The sequence below is a fragment of the Watersipora subatra genome, chromosome 6 (genome assembly GCF_963576615.1).
Source record: "Watersipora subatra chromosome 6, tzWatSuba1.1, whole genome shotgun sequence".
NCBI lineage: Eukaryota > Metazoa > Bryozoa > Gymnolaemata > Cheilostomatida > Watersiporidae > Watersipora > Watersipora subatra.
The window spans coordinates 50398668-50425971 of NC_088713.1; the positions used below are offsets into that span (position 1 = coordinate 50398668).

Sequence of the window (27304 nt, forward strand, 5' to 3'; positions counted from 1 at the left end):
CTGTGATATAATATCATCATTAAGAAAAAATTTCAATAATATATAAACAACGAAGCACCACTTTACCTTAATATACTTGTAATAAGTACTTTTATCCTTGTATAGTGCACCAGCTAACTTGACATCAAGACCGCTTTTATTCGAATGACAAAAATGAAGGTATAACATAATGAATGACGTAACGAATGGCGTAACCACTAGGTAAGAAACACAAAGACAGCAATCCATGAGACAGCAATTAATTGTACACAGAAATGAGTGATAGTATTACATGCAGTAGCAAGAGTAAATGATATAGGCTTATAAAATGACACATGCACGCATAGGTTATTATATATACATAGACTACACCTCCCCCTGATCTCCAAGATCAATTAAAGGCAGCTACATAAAAATCTGGGTGTTTCCTAGCCTTAGATGGTCTAGTGGCATTGTTAGCTGCAGTTGAATAATTTTTGTGACTGTTTTTATTTACAGGTGGAGTTTCAACGTTTACTAAACCCTCAGTTGACTTGTTAGTATTAGCTACATGTATGTCTAACTCACAGTCTAAAGTAGCTGGCTGTTTATCACTTCTCCAGCAAAATCTTATGTCTCTTATATGGCGAGTCATGTCATCCATTTTAGCTGTTGTGTTGGAGACCAAGGAGGTTACCTTGCCAGTTTTCGCACCTGATGTGCAATTGGCGTTACCTGGTTTTACATATACCTGATCGCCCACTTTGTAAGGGTTTAAACTAATGTTTCGTCTAGCCGATATTCTAGTAGTTTCTTGTTTCTGAGGATTGTAATTAAACAATCTCCAAAATGGCACAACACCATCGGCATTAGGAGACTTGTTGTACCAATATAACATGCCATCGACAGTGCCACCGGAGCGGGCAAGCATGCGCTTAATAGTACGATGATTGTGTTCTATCTTTCCATTGCCAGAAGCTCTATAAGCACAGCTGTAGATATGATTTACACCCCATTTGTCAAGAAGAGGCTTCTTGAACAATCTATAGCAAGGTCCATTATCTGACAACATTTCCACTGTAGATCCACGCTCAAAAATATGTGGTCTAACTGTTCTATGGCAGCAGGACAAGTGTCGTTTCTTAATTTTTTCCAAATTGCCAACCTGCTTGGTCCACAGTCCATAACAAGCAAATACAGGATTCTCTGGTAGTGTGTTATGTCAGTTGCTAAACGATACCAATCACTTTTCACGTCAATTTGACCAGTTTCCCAATGAGCTGGTGCAGGATCGACTCCTTTGCACACATGACAGTGCTTCATTACTTCTTCAATGTCTTTATTTTTTACAGTAGGCCTCCACCTTTCTGTAGCTGGATACCATGTACAATCAACGCTTAGGTGATGAGCTTCATGTAGATCAAGCAGTTTCTCTTCTATACTGTCAGAAGTTGTTACATTGACAGCACATACTCGTTTCTCCAACCATTTGCAGGAAACTCTAGTCAGTTCATCAGCTTTATTGTCTTCAGACTTTACAAGAGTTACTTGTAAGACCAACTGATACTCACTGATTAGATCATTTAGTAGATTGAGACGTCGTTTCACCCGCATATCACCGAGGCCGCTCACCTTTGGTCTTTTTCAGTCCTGTAGTTCAAATTTCGCTTATTCAAATACTGTGGCAGAATCAGTCAAAATTGTCACATTTTTGAGATTCCATTTCATAGCCATACTTAATGCTTTAATAACTCCTTCTAACTCTGCCATATTGATATGGGCCCCATCATTGATACCTCTCAACCAACTTGCATCCCCTACTATCTGATTATCAATCTCAATACATGCTCCTATTGCCAAGCTGCTAGCATCACACCACACTTTATCACTCTCAGATGCAGGTACTTTCTATTGGCCAGTTACAGGGTCATGGCGGTGTATGCTGTTATCAATCTCATCTAATTTTTTTTTGAAATTACTAGGTACTTCCTCCTTCCATCCATAGGCGTTAATTCCTTTTTTGAGATAGTTACATGATACTCGCAACCACCTTGCTACTGGAAAGGGACCAATATACTTTCCACATAATGAGTACAGTTTTCGTTTGGTCACAGTGGAATACACTTCTGGCAGCTAAGAGTCTCTACTCCACTTGTGAGTACTGCTATTGGAAACCTCTACTCTCAAACCCAGTACTCGTGCGCTTGACAGACTTTTTGGTTCTTTTGACAGTATGCCGTACTTCTGCAGATGATCCTTCACTTTCAACACTGACACAGCATCTTTAGTTACCACAATATCATCTATGTAATGATCTGTGCCTTTGGCTATCTTTTCTTTCGTTGACAGAACCTTTGCTAAGATACGAGATATTATCTTAGGTGCCACATCTAAGGCAAACCCTAATCTTGTTATAATATACAACTGACGATTGCATCAAACAGCTTGAAACCGTTGTAGTGATCTGTCCACATGAAGTTGTAGGTATGACTTTTTCAGATCTAACATACATACATTGTCCCCTAATGTTCTCCACTGCCTCAGTTTTTCTTGACATACAGCTACGTCATTTACAGGATTACTGTTCAAATGCTTGTTTAACTCTCTGCTATAGTCCATCACTGGTCTCACCTTTCTACATTTGCTTGACTGAAAGACTGCCATCAGTGGAATTACACCACTTACGTTGCCATTGTAATATTCTCCTAGTAATATTGTACCAGTTTATGTGTTATCAAGATTCAGCTGTATTCTCTGCGCTCTAGCATAAAACTGAATAATATGGTCAAAGCTGTAGGGTTAAGCCAAGCATAGTCTAATGTGAGTATAATAGCTATATAAACATAAATGTGGGAAAGTCAGTGTTTATACAAACATTCTGTAGTATGCTATTGCTACGAGAAAATAACATCATCAATGTCAACATACAACATCCCTTTCCATCTTTAATCGAATTCAGTGCAGCAGTATCGAATATGCATATACTTCTGAGTGTTACACAAGCTAGGATACAGCCAATGGCTACTACAGGCACCAAGGAGAAGGCACCAAGCAGTGCCAGCCCCACAGCACAACCACAAGCCAAATCGAAACCCAAACTCAATGACGCAATGCTCAAGCTACCAAGAAACACCCAGTTTTATGCACAGTTCACCCAGAATTCCAAAACTACCTCATACTGAGACTGCTTATATGTAGATATTTGCTCAATGATAACAACTTGTGTTACTATGACGGGCTAACACAAAAGACTAATTCGAATACCCAGATTTTCTCTTTTTTTTTTCTTTTTTCCCTTTTTATTTCTACACTACACCACTATCCCTGCAAGAATAATATGACTAGCACTACTTTTTAGTCCTACTTAACTAAATTCACACAAAAGGACACTACTGGCTAATCAATGACTAATAGGATTTCCATACCGCACAGGCATATTCCGCACCCTAAGTGGCCTGATTGGCGTATCAAACTTAGCACTCTGACCTTCTTCTGGTGCTGCTGGGTTGCTACTTTTATCTGGAATATTACCTGCATTGTCAGCAGTACCTACACCACTCGAAGCTAAACTCGAATCAACTGAAGAACCATTGTTAGAAACACCTAGACTACCCCGCTGAACAAATCGTTTAACTTCAGAAACATTTCTATGCATTCTTTTTCCCTCGGAGCTTTCTACCACCACCTCTGAACCATGCTTCCCTACAACCTTTTGTTCCAGTGGATGAAATGTAGAACTAAGCTTGTCAGTCTTGGCCTGCCTTACCAAAACTTTATCTCCTACAATTATGTCATCCTGTGACCGACCTTCATCTGTAAGAGCCCTACTTTTCTCCTGAGCCAGTGCTTGATGATCCCGCAGTTCACCATCCAGAGATTCCTGTCTCTCAAGGCAGGGTAACTTTGTCCTCATTGGTCTTCCCATCATTAGTTCACCTGGAGCTACACCAGTCACTGTATGAGGTGTGGAACGATATGCTAACAGAAACCTTCTAAGCTCAGCTTTGTAGTCCTTACCGGACATATGTGCTATTTTGAGACTTTTTAACAGGCTCCTGTTCTGCCTTTCCACCTCTCCATTAGCAGCAGGCCACATAGGGGTAGTTGATAACCAATAAATCCCATAACTTTGCAAAAACTTTTGGAACTCGCTGCTGACAAATTCTGGACAATTATCAGTCCTGACACTTAAAGGAACACCCCATCGACATATTATGGAATCAAGAGCTGCCGTGATTTTATCTGATTGAGTAGACTTCAAAAAACACACTTCAAAGTAACGACTGTAGTAGTCAACTACTACAAACACACTTTCTCCATTAGGCAGAGGTCCCAAAATGTCACAGGCTATATGTTCCCATGGACGATCTGGCATTTTAGTAGATACCATAGGAGGAGGTTTTGAAGGTGCACTAACCACTTGGCACTCATGGCACTCTCGACATTTAACTTCTGCCTCTTTGTCCATTCCTGGCCACCATAACTTGGATCGAAGCAGATGTTTAGTCTTTTCTATTCCTTGGTGACCTTCATGTGCCAACTCCACAGCCTTTGCTCGCAGCACCACTGGCATGACTATATTGTTGCCTCTCATGGCAACACCTTCAACATCACTCAACTCTGTGTACACTGACCTGTAAGCTGGTAAACAAGTAGCCCACCTTCCATCTAACAAAGCATCTCTCACTAGTTTCATCTCAGAACAGTCAATAGATGCCTTCTTGACCTCGTCAAATGACATTGCTTTTGGAATTGACAACCTAGCTACCGTATGTACATATTCATCAGCAACATTAGCCACATTGCTGATGCAATCCGGACTAGCAGAAAGCCTTGACAATGGGTCAGCTATGTTTTCCTTACCTGGCTTGTATACCACTTCATAATCAAATGCCATCAGTCTCAACACCCATCGCTCAATGCGAGCAGAAGGTCGAGATTGTACTTTGTTGAAGATAAACTGCAGTGGACGATGATCAGTGACAAGACGAAACTGCAAGCCAATGAGATACATTGCAAAATGCTCACAGCCCCACACAATAGCTAATGCTTCTCTCTCTGTCTGGGAGTAGCGCCGTTCCACAGAGGATAAGCTTCGATGCCCATAAGCTATTACACGCTCCACACCAGCTATCTTCTGACTTAAAATGCAACCCAGCCCAAATGGACTGGCATCAATTGTAACAGTGGTTCTAGCACTAGGGTCAAAATATGCTAGTGTCTCTGTCTTTGACATCAAGGCCTTTATGCCTTCAAAAGCAGACTTATGTTCTTTACTCCACAGAAATCGAACCCCTTTTTTAGTTAGCCGGTGCAACGGCTCAGCCAAAGTTGACAAATTCGGAAGAAATCTACCAAAAAAGTTTACCAACCCAAGAAAACTTCGTAACTCTGAGGCATATTTAGGTTCCCTAGCACTAACAATAGAGCTCACTTTCTTGGGACAAGGGGAAACACCATCAGCAGAAATCTGAAATCCTACAAAGTCTATTTTGGTCACCCCAAGGACACACTTGGATGTGTTTAATGTCAGACCTAGACCACTCATTCGCTTCATGAACTCAGCTAAGCGTTCATCATGCTCTACACGATTCTTACCAAATATCACAATGTCATCTGCATAGTTTTGGCACCCTGCCAAGCCCGTGATAGCTTTCTGGATTTGGTACTGAACCAGTTCCAGTGCTGAAGCTATCAAACATTAGTCTCTTATACCGATAAAGACCAAAGGGGGTAATGAAAGTTGTGATATCTCTAGAGTCAAGATCCAGTTCGAATTGATGAAACGCTTGTTTTAAATCAACCTTACTGAAATACTGGGCACCGTTCAAGTTGTACAACAACTCTTTTACTGTAGGTATAGGGTGCCTCTCTCCAATAATAGCTTTGTTAGCCTGACGCATGTCAACACATAGACGAATATCTTTCCCTTCATCTTTCGGAACAGTAACTATTGGGCTAACCCATCTAGTGGGTCCTTCAACACGCTCAATAATTTCTTGCTCTAGCAACTCATCTAGTTTGACTTTTGTGAGCTCACGAAAGCCAAATGGCAGGCGTCTTACAGGCTGAGCCACTGGTGGAACACTCGGATCAATGTGCAATGAAACCCGAAAATCACTCAGCAACCCTACACCATCAAAGCATTCCGGGAAGCGATCAACCCATGAATTAACTCCAGGACCCCCCACACCTAGAGCCTCACTCCCAGCAACCCTAGCCACCATTGGTCCAACCCTAAGCAAGTCCAACAACTCAGAAGTATGTCTGCTTAACAAAGTAGTAGCCCTACCATTAAAAACATAAAATACAGTATCTACACGTTTGTTAGTATCAGGCATAAAAACATGAACATGAGTTTCACCAATCAGATCTAAGCATGCAGATCTGTTACCATAGGCAAAAAGTCTTTTACTTGTCTTAGTTATTGAACAGTTAATAGAGTCAGCAGTGTATTTGTCCATCAAATTTCAGGAAGCCCCAGAATCAATCAATGCAGGTACATCTGACCCATTGAGTCTTAGTATTGTTCTTGCTGACTTGTTAGGATATAGATTAAACACCTCACCATAGTAGTTGTCTCCCTCATCAGCCAACATCTCGCTACTAATTGTAAATAGAGCATCCACATCAGCCTCCTGCGCATTGTTTGTCAAGTCCAAACTGTCCACAACAGCTGCTTGTGTGGTAGACTCATTGCTTTTATCACAGTACTTCGAGCCTTTGAAGTGCCCTTTTCTTCCACACTCATTACATCGCTGCTCTCGTGCCGGGCATTCTCGAGCTGATGCCAAATGTTTGATCGACTTGCATCTATAACAGGCACGACTGTCTTTTGTTTGTGTCTTATAGCGCACTCCACTAGTGCTGCTAACCCTGTTAACTGGTTCACCCTCTCTCTTAGCACCATGACTGACATTAGCCTCTATATCACTCGTCTGCAGCAAAACAGCCTCTTCAGTTTGGGATATTGCTATAACATTGGCCAATGTGAGCGCCGAGCCTTTCTCCAAAAGTTTCATTCTAAGCCTATTGCTACGACATTTCTCTATGACTTGGTCTCTAATGACATTTTCAGTCTCTTCAAACTCACAGGTCACAGCCAATTGGCGTAATCTGGTCACATAACTAGTAATCGTCTCCCCTTCATTTACTTCAGTGCGACGAAAAACTGACCTTTCATATGGCACGTTCGTTTTTGGTTCAAAGTACCTGTCTAAAGCTGCCATTGCCTTGACATAAACATTGTCACCTTCAGTCTCTTCAGGCAAGACGTCGAATATGTCTTGAACTTCTTCTCCTGAAAGATCCATCAGCATCGCTTTCTTCTGTGCATTATTAGCAATCCCCCTAGCTGCCACAAAGTACTCAAAGGACTGTTTCCACTTCCTCTATCTTGACCCAACAGTCAAAGGGTCCACAGCCACACCAAATGGCTTAATATGAGCAGAACCATAATCCATCACGAGTCTTTGCAATTAAGTAACCCGAATGATAAAAATCCACTGCAAACTCACAGTCACCTCACCAATACATCCTCGTCGCCATTGTAATATTCTCCTAGTAATATTGTACCAGTTTATGTGTTATCAAGATTCAACTGTATTCTCTGCTCTCTAGCATAAAACTGAATAATATGGTCAAAGCTGTAGGGTAAAGCGCAAGCATAGTCAAGGCTAATGTGAGTATAATAGCTATATAAACATAAATGTGGGAAAGTCAGTGTTTATACAAACATTCCGTAGTATGATATTGCTATGAGAAAATAACATCATCAATGTCAACATACAACAAGAACTGCATGTGATTTAAATTGAAAGAAGAAGATATCAGCCCAGAGGCTCATGAAGCTGATTTCCTGCCTCGTCTGTATCAGCGGGAGTACGCAGATAAATATCTAGTCTGTTAAGTCTCTCCATCATGGCAGCCATATCTAAATAAACAGATATTTATCAGTGTCTATTATAAGCAATAATATATAATATAATGTTTCTTTTTATGAGAATTGAACCATCTCACAATCACCTTGTGTAAACCATCCTTTAGACTTAGGGTAAGTTTACAAGAGATGGTTTGGAGATGTCAAAACTGTAGTCTAATCTGCTGAGCCAAACAATACAATTTAGCCTGTGATTCACCTGTTCATAGCAACCAATTTTGAGTGATTTTCTCCCTTTGAATATTAACCAATAGAATTAATTGCTGACCAGCCGATAGCAATGATGAACAGTATTCATCATATTCATTTCTTGTAAGTTAATAACTAGCAAGACAAAGTACACATGGAGGTAAATGAATACGTGTTGTTACTGATGAACAGTAAATATGTGAATGTTAAAGTTCAAACACGAGTTGAACTGTGAGTAAAACTTTACCTGCCGTCATTTGATTGTTTGCTTCCTGAAGGACTTTAATTTGATACTGAGACTGGATTAGCTCTGCTCGTATTGCTACAAGCTCCACCTTCTGATTGGTCAATTCTAGAACAATATAATCAGGGCTCATTTACTGGTACTATTACATCTTACAATAAGAAGCAATATGAAAATGTAACATTACAATTAGACAGCTTTATTAGCAACTGAACCAGAGTTAACACTAGCCAACTCAACACTGAACAAGATCAGCTGACCAGCTGGTAAGTAAGAGAAAAGATAAGGGGATGAGTCATCCTAAGCTATTTATAGAGCACTAGCTGTACATGTCTGGGCAGGAACTAAACTGAACTCTATTGATAGTGCATACATATCAAGTACTACATGCAAAGGAGGTGTAAATAACTCATCCATGTTTTATGACAAGAAGAAAGTCCAGTTCTACTGAAATTAAAAACTCACCTGCTGTCTTGCAATTATCTGCCTCTCGCAGGGCTAATAGCTCCTCTCCTTGTTTGGTCAATGCTAAAATAACAATATAATAAATTGAATAATATATTGAAATTGAAATAATATGATTGGTCAATGCTTAAACAATAATATGATGATAATAATATAACAATCATGGCTCATATATTGAGGATATGTAGAAACATCAATATTCTGTTAACAACTATAGAATCATGGCTCATGTACTGTTACTACATGAGAAGGAGATATAGAGAAACACAAGAGTATAGACTCAGAACTAGTGCAAAGAGTTTATGGTGAGGAGTAAATTATTTTTTTTCTAAATTCATGCATGAAAAACTTGTAACACACTTTTAAAAACTCAAAAAATGATGTTTTGTAGAAAGAATATTTCAATGTGCGCATATTCTGTCGTTCCAGTAAAGTTTAGGAACTGTAAATGGTACTACATCATGGTACTTTTTACCCTTTGATTTTAGTTTGTCAGCTTCCTGGAGAGTAGCAAGTTTGTGGTAAGTGGCTGCATGGGCTACAACAAAGTGAAAATAAAGACTTCATTAAAATAAAATTATCAACAAACAAACCATCTTATAAATAGGAAGCTCTCCCTTAACTATTATAGCCTCAGGTATATGTGGAAGGGGGAAACTGGTGCTGCGGGTGTAATGGTTATACTATTAGTTAAAAATATTTGAGCAAATGTTAAAATATAGCTTGAGAAACTTGTGCTAAGAGTTTATGTTGGGAGTTATATCAATGAGAATCAACTAGTATGGTTGATAGGAACAAATATTTTATAAGTTCCTACTGCATTCCTACCTAGTTCCTAATGCTTAAAACATTTCTATTGCATGTTACACTTATCTTCTCTAAGGCTACAACCAGGTATACAGCCTCAGTGAGTAATAATAGACTTACAACTTGCACTAAAAATGTTAAAAAATTTGAGTGAAAATATCCCATATTCTCTGCTTATCAGTTTCCTTAAACACTGTGATTCTATCTTTAGCAAGAGCTGCTCCAAAGGTAAAATCTTAAGTGTAATAAGAGCCGTGTCTGTCTGAATTACTACTACTATAATTCTAGTAAATAGCTCATGTTTCTATTCAAAACTGTAGCGAGTAATAAGAATATTCATGAATCAGGAGGGTTCAGCTAAGTGCTGACTAATAGCTGTCACAATGCGTTGAGCTGCTAACATCACTTTAATCCTATCAGTTTTGAATAAGGAATTAAAATACTCAGACTATAATTATCCAAGAGAGGGCAGAGGTGATGGGTGATTAGCAAGGGCTGAGTGTTGGCTGAAGAGAAGAGGCTGAACTGACAGCATTTAATACTGAGACAGAGCTGAACTGCTTCTACAGCCCAATATAATAATCCTACCTGCTAACACTGGCTGCTGCCAGCTCTTAAGCAGCTCTACGGTCTCATTCCTTCCTTCAGACTCTGCATACTCCAGAGGAGTTCTACTGTCATCGTTCTTTACAATGAGGAGAGCAGAGACTTTATCAGGAGGAATGGAGGTCAGCATAGTCTGTAGAGCTTCTGTCTGTCCCTCGAAGGCTGCCCAGTGTAGTGCTGTGTCTCGGGGGCTGTTAGTCTGTATGTTGAGCAGAGAGACTCTTTGCTCTATTGACAGGCTGATCAGTAGAGCCTCCACTATCTCTGTATATCCACTCTCTGCAGCCACTGTTAGAGCTGTGTAACCCCCTCCAACCTTCTCAGCTATCAGTTCATACATCTTATCAGAAGATACAATATGAAGTATAAGCTCTACCAACTCTCTATCTCCCTTCCACACAGCCCAGTACAGAGCTGTATCTCCATCTTCATCTTTCTCAAACAGCAACTCATCTGCTATTCCTCTCAATGGAGAAAGTAACAGATGAGCTACTTTATGGTGGCCACGGGAGATAGCCAATAGCAGAGCTGTATACGACGTACTGTCTCTGATAGTTGTTATAAGCTGAAATAGCTGCTCAGGAAGGGTGGTTGTTAAAGCAGCCCTTAGAGAGGTAATGTCAGGAGCTCCACTAGCTCTAATATACTCCCTAATCCATTGCTCCATTGTCTCCTGTAAAATTCTCCACACAGTAAAATATAATGGAGAAAAATGAAAACAATTTGTGACTCAACTTCTGACTTTGGGTGAGCTGATGACTTATAAAGCTGCCAACCATAACATAGTTGCTGCAGGTGAATCATGGATATTCACAAGTGTAAAAAGGAGACTAGGAATGTGATACTCAAAGCTGAGAAATCTAATGGGAAATCTAAAATTCATACAGTCTCCTACTTTAAACACCAATTTCCTATAAAACTGGTGACTAAATACAATCAGTGGCCTGCAGCTGATTCTGACCAGAATAAAGGCAAGAGAAGCAGCTAAAAACTCCAGTTTCAAAGCTCCTCATTCTATTTATAAGAGGCACATGACATATTTACAGTAGGAAATGTTTGCAAGTACAAAAATGACTGAGGAATGAAACCAGAGCCTCCTGACCTTAACTTAACCTCACTAAAGGATAGACTCTATGAATCTCCTCAGGGTAGAGAGTGATAGTCTCAGGAGGTCAGAGTTATATTATAATCACACTGACTCAGTGTCTCTCTTCATCTACTCTATTATTCCCAGTAAGTATAATATCAACAGATGCTAATATAATAGAAAAGTTATACTTACTGTTACAGTAGTTGCTCTGTAGGTGAAATGCTTGCTGGAAGCTCTATGTGTTTTATAGCTTGAAAATTTCTCCGCCCCTTATTCAACAATCTGCCTCTTGATTGGCTGAAGCAAATACAACTTGTCTAATTACAGAATAGTTCGCAAGCCAGTAATGACAATGAACAGTTAACCTTGTAATAATATTGAATAATGTACACAGGAAACAATATTTAAATAATTCATTATGTGAGTCTATTATATGAAAAAGACATTTGATGAATGTTTAAAGGTTGACTTGCAACAAAAATCACATTACAGTTATTTGGTATTAAAATATTCACCATGTCTTACTCTGTTGTGTTGAAGGTGCCAAATATGTGGAAAAGTGATTACATGCTCTTAAAAGCTCAAGAACGAAAAGCCGTCATAGATTGTAATCTATTTATTTCTCTGACGTAACCACGTAATTTGTTTATCGTCTTGTCACGTATGTTCTTACGTGAATTGAAAGGCCAATACAAAGCTCAATATAAAACCTATCATAGTACTAGTTTATGACAAACACTTCGGGTTTTACCGAAGACCCTATATCAAATATAGATACTCGCTTCTTTACAGTTTACTTTCGGCATTATTCAATCGTCAAGCCGTTATCTGATCACGTGACGCAATACTTCGCAAATAATTTTTGCAGCATTTTTCGATTATCACAGGTAACCAACCGGCTCGTCATGATTATCAGACAATGATATGTACTCCTTCGAGGTAAGATTAAAAAGTTTAACAATTTTTTTACGGCAAGTTATAAGATATCACTGCTAAAAGGAACAGCATTACGATGACGATAAAACAGACGCGTAAGAACAATAGACATAGTTTTATTGAATGCGTGAAGTATAATTGTGAAAATAATTCGACGAATAAGGTTGCATGAAAGTGTAAACAGAAACCATCCTGTAACAACTACATCACATTTGAGCCGTTTTGGAAAGGGAATCCAAACTACGGCGGTCTTGTGTGGCTGCGATTAACTGTTCGTTTTTTAGCTTTAAGAGCTTGTAATCACATTTCCACATATTTGGCACCTGAAACACAACAGAGTAAGACATGGTGAATCTTTTGATACCAAATAACTGTAATGTGAATTTTGTTGCAAGTCAACCTTTATAGTAAATCCAGGACTAATGCTAGTTATATGTGTGAGCCTAGCGTCACTAGTGTTTTGCTGCATGAGATTACTGCCGGGTCTCACTACCAATATGTGAACCGAGATTTACATGCTGGTGTCCAAGAACACAGTAATATTATATCCCTACTTCAGTAGTTCAAACATCCACAATGTTCAATATCGTTTGAACTATTGACTAGTTGAACTGTTTATATTACTATCAAATGTATTATAGTAGCTTCACAACTCATAAAACAGCATATTATTCTCCATTTTCCAACACTCCAGAGGTTTGAATATGCCTAAGCTACAAGTAAATGTTTTACATGCGAGCTCTATTTTTCATTCTAACTGCACTAGCGAAATCCTGTACTAGGAAGTTTTGAACTGTCTTTCATCTTTATCATGAGCTCAAAAAAGTTTTTATATTAATATCGTTGTTGTTAAATATAATCTTTGAACAATAACTTTTAAGTTTTTGCGGTCATATAGCTTCCTGTCATATTTTAAAAATCATATAGTGTTCAGTGAGTTTAAAAAGAGCATGATAGAGTACAAAGGTGTTCAGAGCAAACACTACTATGCTGAGCCTTGTACAGATGTCAGTGAAAAAATGAAGCATATACATCAGGACTTATAAATTGTTCATATGAAATGTTGTACATAGACACTCACCATAACAAAAGTAGATCTCCAGCTCTCTGCATCCAACTCAAGCTGTCTCCGCTCCTCTCTAGTGATGGATGTTAACTGACAGTTATAAAGCTATTGCCACACAAGAAGCCCAGACCACTCCAGTGTACCAGACAAATACCAGTCAAAAAGGCCACCCAACTGTAACAAGCCACTGTACTTGAAGGCTACAGGAAGTAACAATGAGTACACAAATCCAATGTGATCTAATGGGAGTAGCTTAGCCTGGGCATGGCTCTCGTGGGGGATTGGGAGAGAGAGAGCCTGGGACACATAGCAACACGCGAGGAAGACAACTCTAAAAGTCGACTTCTGCAGTCGCTAATATCACTATCGTTATTTCCGAAGGAGTATCATGTGACGGTCTTTTTTATGATTTTCGCGAGTATGATGTATTATTTTTAATCTGAATTGGCAGCAAACAAACGCTGGTTGGTAAGTATGAAATGTTGGTTGCATAATAAATCAATCACGATAGTTATATTATTTCAAATGTTTAATTAATTAGGTTTTGATTTAATTAAAATCAAAAATTAAATCAATTGAATAAAACATTTTCACAATAACAATACAAACGAATAGCAATAGAACAACAAAAATGAATCACACGCTGCTAGTAAAGAGAAGTTTAACTAGTAAAAAGTAATCTCAGTTTTATTTTACTCGCGAGTACTGTGATTACTCGCGACAGTTATTATGAACAACTCGGACCTACCACTGCAAAACGGTGCCATCTGAAAGCAAATACTCTTTCCGAAGCCAGTAGGAAGAACTATAAATTAGTCAAAACCTACAATAATATGTTGTAAAGCTTGAGACTGTTTTGGTCTCAGCGTGACTATGCCTAGCTTTGATAGATGATTTTGAATCGCTCCATTTTTATCAGTAAATGAAATGAAACCGCAAACGTGAAAACGCAAGAGAATAGTAACCTATGGTTCTTATCGTTTTGTTATTAAACGGGGTATTGCATAACTACCCAGTCTATCAAAAACATAAGGCCTTTCACTAGATCAAGTCACGTTACCGTGACGATAGGCTTTTAAACGCGCCACATCTAATACATCGTGAGATCTGAAACTATCGACACGCTTTCATTAGTATCAGTCTGAGCGTCATATGTAACATATGTCGCTCGTTTTGCCGAAGTTATCTTACCTTTCTTTCGCTATGTGTCCCAGGCTCTCACTCCCAATCCCCCACGAGAGCCATGCCCAGGCTAGGGGTAGCTCATCTATCTACAAATATTGAATGGTTTGCACTGCTTGTAGGACAAAGATAAATCACTTAATGGATAACAATTCCTCGTTTAGTTTCAGCATATGCTAGACCAGGTTTGTGAAATATGTATATTTACTGTATATTACACTTATGAATTCATCTAATGGTTTCAAGCTGACAAATTTTATTTAAGCAAGAAAAAGATATTCAGATCATGATTGAAGGTCATTTAGCATAGTTTTTGAGCAGTAGCAAAGGTCAAGGACAACTGCGAATCATCGTTACTACAGTTACATAGTGTACAATGTATATGGTAGAGGAAAAAAAACTCGATGTACTAACTGTATTATTTATTCAATGTGAAGGTTTAGGGCCGTCCAACTCAAGCCATTTCCGCTCTCAGCTGGTGATGAGTGTAAACTGATTGCTATAAAGCTATTAGCACACAAAAAGGACCACCCAAGTGTTAAAAGCTGCTTTATTTGAAGGCATGAAGCGGTACCAATGAAAGCACAACTCCAATGTGATCTGCTCAGGCCAGCTCATTTATCTACAAATACAGAATGGTTTTACTGCTTGTAAGACATAGTTGAGTAACTGAATGGATAGCAGTTTCTCTTTCAGTTTCAGCATATGCTAGACCAGGAATGTGAAACATGGCCTGAGGACTCTGAGTATGTAAAAAAGGAAGTTAGTTTCGAGGTATTTCCATCAAGATTTGTGACTTTTTGAAGATAAATAATTTCCAAATTATCCCTACATCTGCTTGAGAACATTAAATCTGTAAAAGCGTTAATGTCCAGCATTCACGCTCAGCATGATGTACTGACACAAGTTAGTCACTATAAATATTGCATATAGAACTAGAGATACAACTATAGTTTTAAAGTATGCAACTATAAAGTTTTTTATTTGCAAACTATAACACTTTAGATATTCTGATCCACTATGAAAGTCGCAAAGGAACACAAAACAATGCATTATTTTTGGACTCTTGGTATACCATTCGGTAAGAAGCAAATTATATCACACAATTTTAGAATTTGTGAAATAGATTTAGGTGTATATTTTACACTACCAGCAGTAATCACAGTACTAGCTTCATGATCACGCGTCACCTTCCTTAGATGCATTTTCTATGTGGCAGACAAATAAATGCATGCATTGTTTCTAGCAGTTCAGAGAAGCTGTGCAAAAAAACTTCATTTCTAATGACTCGCTGAATCAGTTCGAACCGGTTTGAACCGGTCTACTGATGTTACTGAAGCCTACTGATATTTCTCAACAGGTGGTATTCATAATCAACAAAAATATAAACAATTAGTGATCAAGATTAACCAATAAACACATGAATGACATTGTTCTGTTTGGCTATTTAAGATATCACACCTAATAGTGATGCACTTGTGAAGGTAATCAGATACCATGTTAAAGAAACAGGCTGTAGCAGGTAGACTACGGGAGTGTAGAGAGTGAGAGGGAGAAAAAAGGGCAGGTGATATGAAACTGTTTACACTCATGAATAGCAAACATTAAAAACTAGATTGATTTGCTTTAACATAAAAGGCAGTTAATATTTTAGAGTATATCCTTAGCTTCAGCAAATTATTTTACATTTTTCATTTATTTCAAAGCGGTATAACAGTAAGGGTTACACTATTTTTCACCACTCCTGTCTGTCTTGTCTCCTCCTGTCCTGTTTTAGTGTTAAATAGGTAAGTGTAAGATTGAAAATGTTATTCAGTTGTGTGCCAAGACTTTGTTTTATTTTCAATTTGATAGTCTGAAGCACACAAATAGATTTTAACACAAATTGCTATGCTGTTTTCACTACTTGATGTTCGGAATAATACTAATTTGAAAGGAACAAAGCTATAGTTGAAGGGCTACAAACAGGGTGTTCCATATAGATGAGAACCCTAGACCACCCACTGCTACGGAACTGTTTTGTTAAGTTGTGATCACCACGCTGCAATTTGTTTAAAAACTGACTGATTGATAATGGTAAACTCCACGCTTCAGAGACTCCAGCAATACCAGTAATTTGACAATATCTTGCTTCACATCTTCTCCATGCTACACAGACTGGAGCAAAAGGGTGACAATACCTTCATAAATAGCATTCTAGTGACTGATGCTAGAGATAAGGGTTGTCTTATGGATATACTGTACAAGTTGGAGCAGCTATGGTAGCTTTGAAGTTGTCTCCTCTGCTAGAGAATACTACATAGGAAGTCTGTGTGTAATATATAATAACCTATCATCGATCTGCTATTTATGTAACTGATGCAGATAAAACTACAGTAAGCACTCCTACAGCGTGAATAATCTGTTCTAGGAACGTTTATAATATTATGATTTTACATTATAAGAACAGTAAAATACAAGTAAATTGTCTAATCCGTTCCAGGATCTTTCCAAACTCTCCCTTTGGCCATACAAAAAAGAAAAAAAATTAGAATTAACATTATTAATTATAGGCTGTATTGTGACAGCAGTATTATTGGATTGGTTTGCATCGACAACTTTTCTCTTGTTTCCATTTGTTTCTGATCAATCTCACTGGCTTCATAGGCTGTTGTAGTACTTCAATGATAGGTTTATAAAGAACAAACATCTTCAATGTTTATTTTCTCATTTTCTTCTAAACAGCAAAGTGTATTCTGCAAAGTAAAACTAATAACAAATATTTTATGTTTACAATTAAGCAAAACAACAAATTATTTTTATTATAAAAGCACAGTATTACCTGTTTGTCATCTATCTGCTTTCAGGGGTCAAGGTTGGGATAAAAAAGAATTTTCGACAAAAACCCAACTCATGGCATTAATATTGATGGACCGACGCTGTAAAACCTGCACCGATCGCCTTTGTATTTATGAATAATTGCACAGCTATCCTATTCTCTGTGTTGGCGACACATGTGACGGTCTATCACGATGAACTAAAATGTGACATAAGTTGTATATATAATAGATATAATGCTATAAACTCATCATTTTTTATTTCACAAATGCAGCGAGTTAGATTAACATTCAAATCAAACTTGTGAACCTGCTTGGCTTGACGCTTTTAGTTATATGGAAATTTTTACGTAATACGAAGCAAAAACTTTACATAAATTATTTACGTTATCTGGAATTAAGGTTATAAAAGGTATAAGTTATATGAGCGTCTACTGTATTGAATTTGAACCATATAAACAATAGCGTCTATACTATATATCTTGCTTTGATTATAACTGAATACCAAAGAATAGTTGTACTTACCACCGTGAATTCTCTCAACCCTCTCCCCTCAGAGCTAGTAGTCAAGTAGAGAATATTACTAGAGTGACGTTCAATCACAGCCAATATGATTACCTGGTAGACTTCTGACAGGTGAGAACAGGTGTCCTCGATCATTTCTATCAACAATATAATAACAGTGAGAAGGATACATGTTATGGTGCTTATAATGGAACTGGTGTAACAATCAACAACCATAAGCATATACTGTCATACTTCAACATACAAGCTTAATGGGTTCCATGTCAGAGCGAAGATGTCAATTCTCTTTTGTGTCAAATCAAATTTCCACATGTAAAAATACTATATGCAAATTAATTTATTCCAACCCTCAGAAAAGGACCACCTCAAGACTAAAACCTAAACATAACAGAAAAACAAGTTTGTAAGTGTTCACAATGACCCTACCTACATTGACTTGACTCAACCTGTAGACCTGGTTGACCCCTGTTAACTATTGACCCTGACTCAACTACAGTTCACCACCTGCGCTTACCAAATAACAAATAGCTACATAAATATAATTCTAGTCCTGTAGTTAAGGAGGTGTGACAACTCCAAAGTAAACAGTCTATAAACAACTATATATTAATAGAGAGTAGTTTCCTACAAGTTTCCAGTCATCAATAACACAGGTTAAGGAATAATATTAAGTTGAGCTGTTATAGTCATTTAGCCAGCTACATCTATGTATCTACTTGACTAACTCAAATTCAATGGTCAGGGCAACACAATGTTGTTGTGCCGTTTGCTGTTGACCAAAGATGTGGAAAGGCTTTATTTAAAATAGCTTAACATTTGTCGCAAAAACAGACCTTATTACTAATATAGTTATGGGTGGGTCGTGATTCCAACTACTATTCAGCTAAGTATTGCTAAGGAATTTAGGTCTATTGTTTGCCACTGTCTATCGATAAAAGCAACCAGATATTTTTTGTGTAATCGGGAGAAGTTTCTTCAGAGAACAATTGGTAATATTTCCACATGCTTTTTAGAATGAGGCATTAGCATTTCAACAGGCATCTCATTGAAGAATAATCTAGACTTGGTTTTAACCAGGGATGCAATAGAGCTGCACTCTGGTTTTAACCAAGTTGATACGGTGAATCACTTAAAACTCCAATCTACTTGTATGAAGCATTACCTACAAACCAGCAATTCACGTGTACTGCAACTGCGCATTCTGTATAACTTGAAACTGCATATGTACTGCAACTGCGCATTGGTATGAAGTTGATATGGTGAATCACTTAAAACTGCTGGATTTTTAAGCATCTGCACTGCATCGTATGAAATTGTCAGATGCTGTGTTAAACAAGCATATGAACTCATATGCTAACTACCATATCACTTTAAAATAAAGCGTCAGATATTATCATCATTTGTTGATTGATGAGCCTAAGTTCCTAAAAAACTAGTGTTGGAATGGCTATTGAAGGAGTTTGAACGGTACAGAGGCTTTCAATTAAATTAAAACTTTTAAAAAGTTTGAAGTTTAAAAGCGCTTATACAGATTAAGAAGTTGTTTGCCCACCCAAACTCTAGTTTGAGCAGCATTTACTTCTTACACTAGTGAATTAGTTGCAGCAGATTCCACTCAATACTTGATTATGTTACAAAATCTTATGAAAATGTGCTGCACATGAATGTACAAAATAATAGATACTCATACATAAAGTATACTGCAACTGCAATGCATTTTACATATAGACATCAGTGAGCAGGCCTACTTATCAACACGCAGTGTGATTTTATAATGGAAACAATCTCGGTTTTAACCCAAAGTGCAAATGTGGAGAAGTTATTAGCTCCTGTATAAAATCTTGAAAAGTTTAATATCTCATCTCTTTTAAAAGAGATTTGATGGCTGCACAGTGCATATGCCTTATGAAAGTCATCAAATGGTTTCAAGCAGACAAATTTCAAACATGCAGAAATTTTTTTTAGATCACACTTGAACATCATTTAGCAAACTTTGGAGCCATAGAAAAGGTCAAGGACTATTATGACTCGATGCTATTATGGTTACAAAGTGTACTATCTATATGATAAATTTAAAAACTGGATTATTTTTCTATGCGACAATTTCAAGTCGTCTAACTCAAACCCTTTCCACTCTTCTCCAGAGACAAATATGTTCTAGTTACATCATAATATAAACTTTTTATATGAAATGTCGTATATAGATTCTCACCATAACTAAAGTAGATATCCAGCTCTCTGCATCCAACTCAAGCTCTCTCCACTCTCCTCTAGTGTGAATGTAAACCGACAGTTATAAAGCTATTACCACACACAAGCGGACCACACAGGTATAACAAGCCACTGTATTTGAAGGCTTCAGGAAGTAACAATGAGTACACAACTCCAATGTGATCTGGTCGGATTAGCTGACTTATCTACAAATACTGAATGGTTTTATTGCTTGTAGGACAAAGGTGAGTCACTGAACGGATAACAATTCTTCTTTCAGTTTCAGCATATTCTAGACCAGGTAAGTGAAACATATGGCTTGTGGATCATATGGTCCACATACAAGTGAAACATATCTATAGACGATCATATGGCCCGTGGACACGACTCTGAGTATGTAAAAATACAGTGAGTCATAAGAAAGTGAGAAGAGAGAAAAATTAGCAGTAGGAAAGAAAATAAAATTGTGTAAATTAAAAATATTTGGTTGATATTAGAAGTGTTTGATAAGACAATGCAAGCAGCAAAAAGTAGTAGTGAAAAATGTCTATTGCTGGCGTTGTATATTACTGAGAAAAAGTTGTCTTACCTTTTTAAGTAGTGTCACAACTCCCACTATACAAACATTCCTTAGAGGAGAATAACCCGTTCCACCTCAACCTATCACCTGAGAAGAGAATAATATTATTCATGGTTACTCATAGACAGGAGAGAGAGGAAGGCTGTCATTGGAAGAAGGCAAGACAGAGATAGAACAAGGAGAAGAGTATAAGTCACATACCTCTCACTTGAGGGGAAGGAGGTACTAGGACAAACATAGTAGGTATTGTGAGGAGGTGAAAAAGGAAGTTGAAACTTACACTTTGAAGCTGCAGAAGAGGAAGCAGAGGAATTCAAAGAAGTTGAGATGACTGTAGACTGTGAGTCAGTGATTAGTGTGAAGTGTCTATAGCTTAAGCGATCTAGGGCAGGGTGGCGTGGAGAGATCCTCAATGTGTAGCTTGAGATCTTCCTGATTCCTAACTTCAACATAAAAACTGTGACAGTGGTGCATGACCTGCCCATAAATAAAATATAAGAGGTACCACAGAATCTAGAAAGTCTAAATTATCAGACTAAAGGAGAACAACAATTAACAACATAAAATGAATGATAAGATGAATACAGACAAAACCTGATGAGCTGATGAGACATGATACTAATTGAATTCCTTTCTAACTGACCTGCTAACAATACATATTCATATCTGAATATGACTTTGTCAGTGACTCAATTTCATACGGTGAGATTCAACATCTCAATGGGTGGCACATGAACAGATATTGAAAAACTCTACTAGATATTTGATAATTATTAAATTACTGTAGTTTATACAGTGCTATCAGTATTACTATATAAATATTAGTGCTTAGAGAGATTTTTATTATCTGAATATGGGGTGCCTACATAAGCCCTATTTTTATATAATAATATACCTCATCTTAGTCGATGTTCAGAGCAAGTACAGCAATATATAAGTGGAAGGAGGGACACAACTTTAAATCTTATCTACCTCATGTTATGATCTTTAGAAGCACCTGAGTATATCTGACTAATATAAAAATTATAACTGTGCATTAATAAGTACTCACTGATGTTTATATGTAAAATGCATTACATTTGCAGTAAATCTTTGCATGGATATCTATGTAGGTGCATTAGCAGTGCAGGACAGTAGTAAGCGTACCACAACCAAACAGTATTACAGCTTTGCGTAGTTTTACTACTGCATGGTATGCACTATAAATGCACTACAACTACATTATTTGCTAATGCTTATGAAGCAGTATTGTTATAGTGGTGGTATTATCTACAGTAAAGTATGTAGTGCTGGATGGAGTGGGTGTGTTGCTAGTGCAGATTTTGCAGTTTACTATGTAGTAGGTACTTTGGCGTTACACTGTACATATATGCGCAGTAAATGTTCGTGAAAACTCATCACAAAATCAAGTATTGAGTTGACATTGGTGTAACCACAATCCAATTGCTAGATGTGAATTCTGGTTAAATTTGAGCGTGAGTGGACAAACAAATTGATCACAATGAGCACATTGTATAGGGTTGAATAAAAATCTATTATCGTTTTAATATATGATGTCAATGAGAGTGTAACGCAAAGACCCAAATTTCCTCACAATAATTTAATGAGTCAGGCGATAATGCATGAATCTCTATTTTCCGATGATATGAATGTTAAAGCATAAATTTGATTGGTTGATGATAATTACTGGAGGTAATCCTACCTGAAGGTGTCTACTTAATTCAGTTGCTTTTTCAACTTTTAAACAGGATCAACTGTGGTGAGAACATTGGGAAATGTACAGTGACAATAAAATTACAGAGCAGATGCTTAAGTCTGGCTCCCATATCAATTGCAAGACTCCGGCGGTAAAATTGTGCAGCAAAACGCTAGCAACGCTAGGCTCGGCGGCTTATTTTCACATATAGCTGCATCCCAAATAACGACATAAAAATGTTCGCTCGCCATCCCGTTTCAATAATGTGGACCTTCACATGTACAATGCATTTCGGGAAGGTTTTGCTTGGGCTCTTCGCAAGGTTTGAACAGCGGTAAACTCTTGCGTTGCCGCCGGCAACTACCGGAGGTCCTCGGCGGTACCCGATGCATAGGTTCCCGATACACCGCTAACAGCCTGCAGGGCTGTCGCCGGTGATTTGCGACAGGTATGGGAACCAGGCTGTAGAGAGCCATCAGTGGCTGTTGATCTGCAGTATGAACTTCATACTAATGTGTGGTTGCTGAAAAAATGAACATTCACTGTATGTGGGAAGGGCTGGTTTCAGATCATGTGTCATGGAAGATGGCAGTGGACACTGTGCAGTAAAAGTTGTAATTAGAAGTTGTAATGCTCTGCAAAATTGCACCATGCTACACTGTAATGACACATGTAACAGGGCAGTCATAATATAGATGTTGCCATTCAATAACAAATAGAAATGATTGAAAAGGGTTGTAAACATAGATTTAACATATCAAAAACCAATAGATATGAATAAATATATTCATAAACATAGATGTATCCTATCAAAAAATCGAGATCAATGAATATAGTTGTAAATATAGATGTAAAACTATCAAAAACCAATTTTTATATGGAGAAAGATAGTCATAAACATAGATGTAACCTATCAGACCCAAATAGAGATTGATGAAGATAGTTGTAAACATAGATGTAACCCTCAGAAACAAAGAGAGATGAATGTAGATAGTCGTAAACTTAGATATAACCTATCAGAAACAGATAGAGATGAATGAAGAGCGTCGCAAAAATAGATGTAACCTATCAGAAACAAAGAGAGATGAATGTAGATAGTCAACTGATGAGAATGATTGTAAACTCTGATTGGTCAACTGATTACAGTCAATAACTCAGGTTGAGGTTTGAAATGATATATTGATGTAGCGGGTGATGGGTGTAGGTTATGGAGTTGTCCACTCTATTGTGCTCAAGTACATGTATTAAGGACTTGAGTTAAACCAACATGAAATTAAGTTTTCTTTCGCAAATAAAAATACACAGCCACAAGATTCATGTATTCACACTATTTTATACAAAAATAAACTTAGTTAATAAGTGTAAACAAAAGTCTACAACGAAGTTCAACCCTTAAGTATTTTGATTAATAATTTGTGACCTTATGCTTTTCTACAGAGCACAAAGAGTACAAGTTGATCTCAGTGAGTAACTGCAAGGATGCCACTATCGACAGACATAAAATAATTTTATTTTTGTGAATGTTTATATAGAAAGTATAGCTCAGTTGGTAGGGTGTCTGTTGGTGACCATGGGGTCCCAGCTACCACCGCTCCCTTTCCTGGCCAACCAGTAGCTGAACCAGGACAAGGCAGTAATAAATGGGCTACTGGTTAAAAGGATTAAATGGACTTGGTCTGATTTTATGAAGCTACTAGAGCGACGCTCATAATCAAACTTAAGAAGTTGGGTAGCATCTGTGGATGGAAACTTGTCCTGAATTGTCTTTGACTGCTTAGCAACTTGTTGTATAGAGTAACAATATAGTCAGGAGACAGATGATATCAGAACTTGAGGTACGCAGCCAGAGAACAGAAGACCCAAGAAACCTCTATCAAAGAGGAATGTGTGTCTACGTACACCATGAATAGGATGCACACCATGACATGTGTTGACTCACACATTGATAAAGACATGTACATTGAACCTGACACCCATGATATAAGGAGTGAGAGAGCTGCTACTGACCTTATGGTGAGAATTTAAGGTCGACTCGAGTTCTTGCAATTTCTGCTGATTCGTAGAGTTCTACAATTATTCTTCTTAGCATCTCTTTTACTTGTTGGTACCTCCTAGCAAGGTCACTGCAATGTGCACTTAATGTCTAGTTATATACATATGTTCAAGTGTATGACATCGCAACTGGTCTAGACTCTGGTAATTACCGATAGTAGAGAAGAGAACCAAGCATGCAGGAACCATCCAATTGTTATTAGGAGACAGATACTGACAAATATCAAGTAAACATTCACTCATGGTCAGAGTTGGTAGGGACGAGTGAAGGTCAAATAATCACAACAAATTTAAAGTGAGCTACCAAAGCAGTGCAATCACTAGAAATGAATAAACTGGAATTTGACTGTTCAATGAGATTTTCGTTAATTGCAAAAGCTCATTCCACAACCTTGTTCATAAAGATGGAGTTGATGTGGGCTAACAATCCACAAATTTTGTAGATAAATGATCTGCTCGGATTAGCTAATCATCTGATAATCATTAGTATCAAACTCATCAGTACTAGTATTAGTATTTGGTAGTGCATTTTCGACTGATCCTTTTTCTGCATAGTTCATGAGAATCAAAGGTCAAATTAGGGTCAGCCTAAATGAGTAAAACGTAACAAATAGTCTTTTGAAATTATTTTGCCCACATGAAAGTAAACTCTAAAAATGAACTTGCCTAGCAAGGTGTTAACTCTTTAAGGACGAAGCCCGTGAAAGCCCGTCAAACGGGCAATGTCTCAGAGGCCGAACCCCGTGAAATCACGTTAAAATTCAGTCTATGATAGGCCTTTTTAAAAATATTTTATTCTTTAAAAAAAAATTGTTAAAAATTAAAATTAATAGTTCCATCAAATTCGGTAGGCTTTATACTGCTTGTTTAAGGCTATAAATAATCACTAATACGCATGTGCAAGAAAAACACGTTGTAAAAATTTTGATCTTCCTTTTTGAAAGTCATTCATCATGTACGCACGCGATTGTTCAAACTCTGCTAAAAAGTTTGTTTAGAGGAAGACATCGGCTGGGTTGAAAGTGAAGAAGATACTAGGTCAGAAAAATGTGAAGAAGACGATGGAATTAAAAAAGATCAACAGGGTGAATTGGATTGCGAAAGTGACAGTGAAACGGCCGGCGATGAAACCGAGAGTATTTACGGATTTCCAAGAGGAGCTGACTTAAAACCAAAATAATTACGTTTGGCTGACAGCTTGGCAGGAGTAAAAGTTTGAATTTATAAACAGGTAAGTTTTTTATCATTTAAAGCTTTTTATAACATCGGCCATTGTAAATGTTATAATTAACGAAACGAATAAATATGGCTTTCAAAAACATTGCTATGCTTCGGAGCCTGTTGATGGTAAATACATCTGGCGGGTTGTTGGTTTAGCTATGCATATATATTCTCGAAAAGCCTACTCTGTTGTCTTACTGTTCTACAATCCTTTATTATCTACGCTGATTTTTAATAGAAATTAAAAATAGCAACAAAATAGAAACAGGTTTTCTTTTTGCTGACTATTTTGAACAGCCAGCTGACAATAAATTGTTCAAGTTGGAAGATGCTTTGCCATGATATACCACCGGTTATATTCTGTTTTTCTGTCTGGTAAATTTATATCTATAGATGACAGCTGGCATATGGAAAGGATGGCTCAGCTTCAGGCAGTATATTCCATCTAACAGATCTAGATTTGGAGTAAAGTTATTTGCACTCTGCGATGCTGTCTCTCGCTATGTGCACAAGTTGTCTGTATACATCGGTGAGGAGCGAGAGCAAGCTGAAGGCGCAGTGGAGTCACTTGTGAAGTATCTTTGTGCGAGTCATGTTTTGATCCTTGTCATGCTAACTAGATTTATTTACAAATTGTGTATTGTTTAGTTTCTACAAATGCTTCATTGCTTCGTATTGCTAGCTTGTACATCTAAATAAATGTCATAATCTATTGTATTTGTTGTGCATTAGTATGTTGTATTTGTGGTTTGTTGCTCTCCTCAAGGCACTCACCTAATCAGAGAGTTCAGTTCTTATATTGTTTGCAATGTAGCAGTCCGTGATTTGCTGTTTCTGCTTATAATAAATGTTGCTTCCTGTTTTTTGTTGCTTCACCAAATGTGTGAATACAGGCTCTCCACTCAATTTTTCTTGCACACAAACAGCTAATCCTTTTCTGCAGCAAACATGAATCTGTGCAATTAGTTTATATGCAAAATTGTTATTGGTACATATATCTATAGTTTCAATAAATACATATACATCTGACTGCAGAAAATCATAACTGCGAATAAAAAGATTTCGAAATGAAAAGACTTGCAAGCTACTTGGAGGAAAAGATCTCAGTCTGTGGGAATATATCTCAGCTTTCAGATGCATATTCATTTGCAGTTTCATACCAATTTGCATGTAAGTTATAGCAAAGCTTGGGCAACCATGTCAGGCCTCAATTTTCTGCTGGTCTTTTGGGTTGGTCGCTGAGAATTTCGCATGGCCTTTCCGTAATGCTTCGGAGCTCATAACTCCACTTTCAAGGCTATCCAACGACCACTTTTTTTTGCAAATTGTTGTAAACCTATGAATCCTTGGAACCAGTATTTATACAATATTGTCATCTACATTTAACAATTAGAAAAATGCAATAGAAAATGAAACATGAAAATAAAAAAATCATTGCTTCAACAATCTTGAGATTTTTTGCTGGTAAGCATTTGCAAGCTATCTGCATAGAGAAAATATCAGCTTGTAGAAAAATTCCTCAGCTTTCTTATGCATAACAGTTGTTGTAATTACCACAATTGCGATGAAAGCTATTGCAGTTTTCATGCAGCCATGTCGAAAGCTCAAATCGCCCTAGTAATTGCCCCCATCCGCTGGTACTTTCCCAACCGTAAGTAGGCCGTCAGTAAAGGGTTAAAGGAATTGTGATGGTACTTGATAATGATAAACTCAATACTTCA

The 27304-nt window shown here is 37.6% G+C and overlaps 2 protein-coding genes and 1 pseudogene across 2 annotated transcripts in view; all 3 read right to left on the reverse strand.

The window, feature by feature from the left end:
• Positions 1-370: 370 nt before the first annotated feature.
• Positions 371-1572, reverse strand: LOC137398341 (uncharacterized). Its single transcript, XM_068084449.1, has 2 exons — positions 1124-1572; positions 371-1001 (listed from the first exon to the last, which is right to left on the reverse strand). Exons 1-2 carry the CDS (start codon positions 1570-1572, stop codon positions 371-373), a joined length of 1080 nt encoding a protein of 359 aa, XP_067940550.1.
• Positions 1573-3358: 1786 nt separating this feature from the next.
• LOC137398342 (uncharacterized) lies at positions 3359-7421 on the reverse strand (annotated as a pseudogene).
• Positions 7422-7787: 366 nt separating this feature from the next.
• LOC137398343 (CAP-Gly domain-containing linker protein 1-like) overlaps positions 7788-27304 on the reverse strand; it is a 533051-nt gene continuing 513534 nt past the window's right edge. The window contains exon 6 of the mRNA XM_068084450.1: positions 7788-7891. Coding sequence (XP_067940551.1) covers positions 7788-7891 — 104 coding nt within the window. The remainder of the gene's footprint in view (positions 7892-27304) is intronic.

What these genes read in the sequence shown, in the direction of transcription:
- LOC137398341 (XM_068084449.1), bottom strand. Translation starts at nt 1,572, where the DNA reads ATGCGGGTGAAACGACGTCTCAATCTACTAAATGATCTAATCAGTGAG. An exon ending in ATGGACTGTGGACCAAGCAG is followed by an intron (nt 1,002 to 1,123) that starts GTTGGCAATTTG and finishes ACCTTGCTATAG; the next exon opens with ATTGTTCAAGAAGCCTCTTC.